We start from the raw sequence: 4,397 nt of genomic DNA on the forward strand, positions 1-4,397 counted from the left end.
AAGAGTCGGACACGACTGAGCGACTTCACTTTTCACTTTCCTGCATTGGAGAAGAAAATGGCAACCCACTTCAGTGTTCTTGCCTGGAGAATCCCAGGGACGGGGGAGCCTGGGGGGCTGCCGTCTATGGGATCACACAGAGTCAGACACGACTGAAGTGACTTAGCAGTAGCAGAGTGAGCATGCAGGACCTGCCAGGACCAGGCCTTCTCATACATACACTGTCTGTATGGGCACTGCCCACAGGTGCTCTGCAGGACACTTCTCCTGGGAGAAAGAATTCCTGTCCTTAGTTCCACCAGGACCCAACCCCATAGATGACACAGGCAAGGTTGTTGTCTGAGGTTTATTGAAAATATTACAGCACAGCAGAAAGACTCAAACGGCTCCACGTGGTGTTTTGAAGTTCATCCCAACTGTAGGCTGAGTGACCTGCAGGTTGGACAAACTGCCAAAGTCCTGTAATGATAAAAACGGGCTTAATGTGGCTGTTCTGGCAAGATCTGTGTCCAGAGTCCTAGCACCACCATTAGGCTACGCTTCACCAACCTCCTCCAGCTCGGGTCAGACTGCTGGGACCCTGCAGAAAATTGACAGCCTTCTCCCCACCCCAGACCAGTAAACTCACAAGGGGGTGGACTCCATCTGAAGGATCCTACAACCCAACAGTCACAAGGGAGCTGTCCTGTGCATTCTAAGACTTTTAACAGCATCCTCAGCCTTTACCCACAAGTCTGCTTGTACCCCCAGCTGTGACCAGGCATCGCCAAATGTCCCCTGGGTGCAAAATCTATCCCTTTGAGAATACTGCTCTAAGGCTAACGCAGTGCCCCTTCACTTTCAGGACGAGTCTCAGATAGGATGCATCACTCATGCAGTCAGCATTTGTGAAGCAGGAAGAGGAGTGGTGGGACAAGGGCAGGGCCTGCCTCTGAGCTGGCTCAATGTAAGTGCAGTGAAACCAAGGCCCCACCACATAACCAGAAATTAATTCCTCATTTCATGCTCAAAGATCAATTTTACAGTTGAAAATAAAAAGCTACATTCCAGGATAGTGGTTATTTCAGGAGAAAATAATCTGTAACAGGCTTTAGCTATACTGGTGATGTTTTTCTGAAGCCGGGTGGTAGGTATATAGGAATTCATGCTATTACTTAAACATTTCATCATCATAAAAAAGGGAAAAATGAAGTTGCTCGAAATCAACTGCCTCCTGGACTTTGAAGCTCATGCTTTCACCAAAATGCAGAAGTACTAAGATAAATCACAGAAGAGACACTTATCAGTGTGCTGAAGACAGCTGAACCACTCAAGCAGTGCCCTGTCAGCACCAGAAATGAAACCAGAGCTCATGTGAGTGGCTAGCATGTGGACACAGGACAGCAAGAAGAGCAACGGTCACTAGATCTGGGAGTTATCATCACGTGGACAGCAAACTCAACCTTTAGCAAGCAGCTAAACCCCCTCTGGAGGTAGTCCAGCTTAGTGGTTACAAGTGTGGATGGATTCCCACCTCTGCCGCCCACTAACCTGAAATTACCACTCCAACATTTATAAAATGTAAACAACAGGAGATGCCTCGAGGGATACAGTGAGGAAAACATATAGAAAATGTGGAGATTACCTGATATATTTTAAAGATTCAACAAGTGTTACCCAGTGGTATTACAGATAGTAGAGAGCTACTGATAGTTGGTGACCAGGGAAACCCTACTTCAGGAATTCATCAAACACTCACCAAGAGCTTCAGCATTTCCTTAGTGTCAGGATCTACTTCAATGATTTCCTGATCCAGGGCTGAGACCTAGGAGAAACAAGGCAGGCCCCAAATAGTAATGAGTTAGAAAATCTCTCACCTTCCCTGCCTTTTCTACAAGATTCTTAAATGAGAAAGAAAAATTGGGGGAGGGGGGAAGCATAGAGGGGATACAATAGAAAGTGAAAGTGAAGTCGCTCAGTTGTGTCCAACTCTTTGGAACCCCATGGACTGTAGGCCACCAGGCTCCTGCATCCATGGGATTTCCCAAGCAAGAATACTGGAGTGGGTTGCCATTTCCTTCTCCAGGGGATCTTCCTGACCCAGGGATCGAATAGTATCCCACAAATTCAGTACTTAAAAAACCTTAAGACTGGGTTTATAGCTGTACTCCAGAAATATTATGCCAAAGCAAAAAAAAAAAAAAAAAAAAAAAAAAAAAAAAAAAGCCAGAAGACATGGTAAGTCACCAATCATTCAAGGTTCTCATGTACAGAACTTACATGATCCTAACAGGGCAGAACACAACATACAGGCAGGTATTAACAGATTACCGGCACCAACAGCTGCTTATGGGCTTCCCTGGTGGCTAAGATGGTAAAGAATGTGGTAAAGAATTCCGCCTGCAATGTGGGAGACCTAGGTTCCACTCCTGGGTCGGGAAGATCCCCTGTAGAAGTGTATGGCAACCCACTCCACTATTCTTGCCTGGAGAATCCCATGGACAGAGTAGCGTGGTGGGCTACAGCCCAAGGGGTCTCAAAGAGTCCAAGGCGACTGAGCCACTAAGCACAGCTCAGCTGCTTAAGGAGCGGGGGTGGGGGTAGGGGGGGTGGTCTATGGAGATGCAGCTGAGGTGCCCCTGGAAACCAAGTACCTGAAACGGTTCTCAGGGACCTGCTTTTATCTTTCAGGATGAACCAGAGGTCCAGAGTAAGCCCCAGAAAGTTTACCTCAGGCACGTAATTGTCTCTCCTCTCTCTCTCCTCCTCCTGCAGCTTGATGGAGATACCTCTCACCGGGCCTCTTTGAATCCGCTTCATCAGATGTGTGACGTAGCTACAAAGCGCCCAAGAACACACATTGGTCCCCACGGTACACAGCACGTCTGGATGTGCACGTAGGAGCTTCAGTTCTTTTCCCGCAGTGAGAAGGGAGAGTCATCATCATCTTGGGAGTCCTGGCTCTAAGAATCTTCTACATAAACAGAACCTCTACACGCAGCTCCGCTTAACCAGGCATGCCTGTCCTCTGTATTCATGTTCATTTGTAAAACCACCAAATACTCCAAAAAACTTTCGCGATCCCTCCCAACCCTCATCTGCTTTCCTTCGAGCTCCAATTTACGCAATACAGCAATAAATCAAGTAGGTCTTTAAATATTCTCTTCCAGAGATCGACTGGGGCTAACTTCGTCCAAGCGCCATTGCTGTCAAACAACCAAGTATCAATGCAACGTGAACACAAGACAACTTCACCAAGAAACCCCACAGACGCACAGCTCCCAGGACCCACCCGGGGGCCACGGAGGCCTTGGAAGCCGAACGCAGACTCGACTCACCCTGCGATCTTATTGCGAAGCTTCTTGCTGGGAATAATGGCGATTTCCTCGCACACACGCTTGTTGGTGTGGAAGTCATTGCCCAGGCGCGTGTAGTACTTCTCAATGATGACCCGGGCCGCTTTCTTTACCGTTTTGGTGCGAACGCGGCCCTGCCGGTGGAGAAAATAGGGTCACTCGCGAGCCAGGACCACCCCGCTCCAGGAAACAGCGCGGCGTCACACCCTGACCCGAGATGGGTTCGTGGGCTGGGGCTGAGCCCGGTACAGTAAAGGCCCGGCCGGGCAGTGGTGGAGCGCGGGGTCAACGCGGAAACCAGCAACGTAAGAAGGCTTCAGCCTCACAGGGCAGTGCGCGCCTCCTTACGGGCTGGGAGCTGAGGGAAACGGCGGATGGAGGACGATTCTAGTGGGCACCAACTTGGAGCCAAAACACCTCCCATGTTGGCGGGTCCTTGGTAAAAGAGGAAACAGGAAGCACAAGAGAGACCTATAAAGCGCAGGCCAGAAAGCCGCTTCCGCCTAGCCTGGGACGCGCTGAGCCTACTCCAGCGCACCACAGCGACCCCTAGCGGGGCGGAGGCAAAATAGAACGGAAATGTGGACGGCCCGTCTGCATCCAGTGGGCGAAATGAGCTATTGATCGGCCCCATGATGGGCAAAGCTCCTCCGCTCCGCCCCGCCTACGGTCGTCTTAGGCTGGTGTCTGAAAGCCTTCTACAGTGGTTTCTACTGCTTCTACATCGGTCCTGAGTACTCATTGGAAGGACTGACGCTGAAACTCCAATACTTTGTTGGCCACCTGATGCCAAGAACTGACTCATTGGAAAAGACCCTGATGCTGCGAAAGATTGCAGGTGGGAGAAAGGGACGACAGAGGATGAGATAGTTGGATGGCATCACTGACTCGATGGACATGAGTTTGAGTAAGCTCCAGGAGTTGGTGATGGACAGCGAAGCCTGGCGTGCTGCAGTCCATGGAGTCGCAGAGTCGGACACGACTGAGAAAATGAACTCTACAGAGATTGGATCGCCCAAGGGCTTGGAGGAGAGGTGCATCTCTTCCACACATGCCAGGGGC

The 4,397-nt window shown here is 50.1% G+C and overlaps 1 protein-coding gene across 1 annotated transcript; it reads right to left on the reverse strand.

The window, feature by feature from the left end:
* Window positions 1–331: 331 nt before the first annotated feature.
* RPS17 (ribosomal protein S17) lies at window positions 332–3,794 on the reverse strand. The gene is made up of 5 exons (XM_010841098.1): window positions 3,755–3,794; window positions 3,318–3,467; window positions 2,710–2,815; window positions 1,739–1,804; window positions 332–459 (listed from the first exon to the last, which is right to left on the reverse strand). The coding sequence occupies exons 1-5, from the start codon at window positions 3,757–3,759 to the stop codon at window positions 379–381; spliced, it is 408 nt and encodes a 135-aa protein (XP_010839400.1). The 5' UTR covers window positions 3,760–3,794; the 3' UTR covers window positions 332–378.
* Between the last annotated feature and the right edge of the window lie 603 nt (window positions 3,795–4,397).

Source organism: Bison bison, unplaced genomic scaffold (assembly GCF_000754665.1).
Source record: "Bison bison bison isolate TAMUID 2011002044 unplaced genomic scaffold, Bison_UMD1.0 scf7180017864155, whole genome shotgun sequence".
NCBI classification, from domain to species: Eukaryota; Metazoa; Chordata; class Mammalia; order Artiodactyla; family Bovidae; genus Bison; species Bison bison.

Excerpts from the sequence above, each read along its gene's own strand:
- RPS17 (XM_010841098.1), bottom strand. Across the intron at positions 2,816-3,317 it reads CTTCGCAATAAGATCGCAGG|CTACGTCACACATCTGATGA; the intron begins GTGAGTCGAGTC and ends GGCGCTTTGTAG. Across the intron at positions 460-1,738 it reads AGGAAATGCTGAAGCTCTTG|GACTTTGGCAGTTTGTCCAA; the intron begins GTGAGTGTTTGA and ends TTATCATTACAG.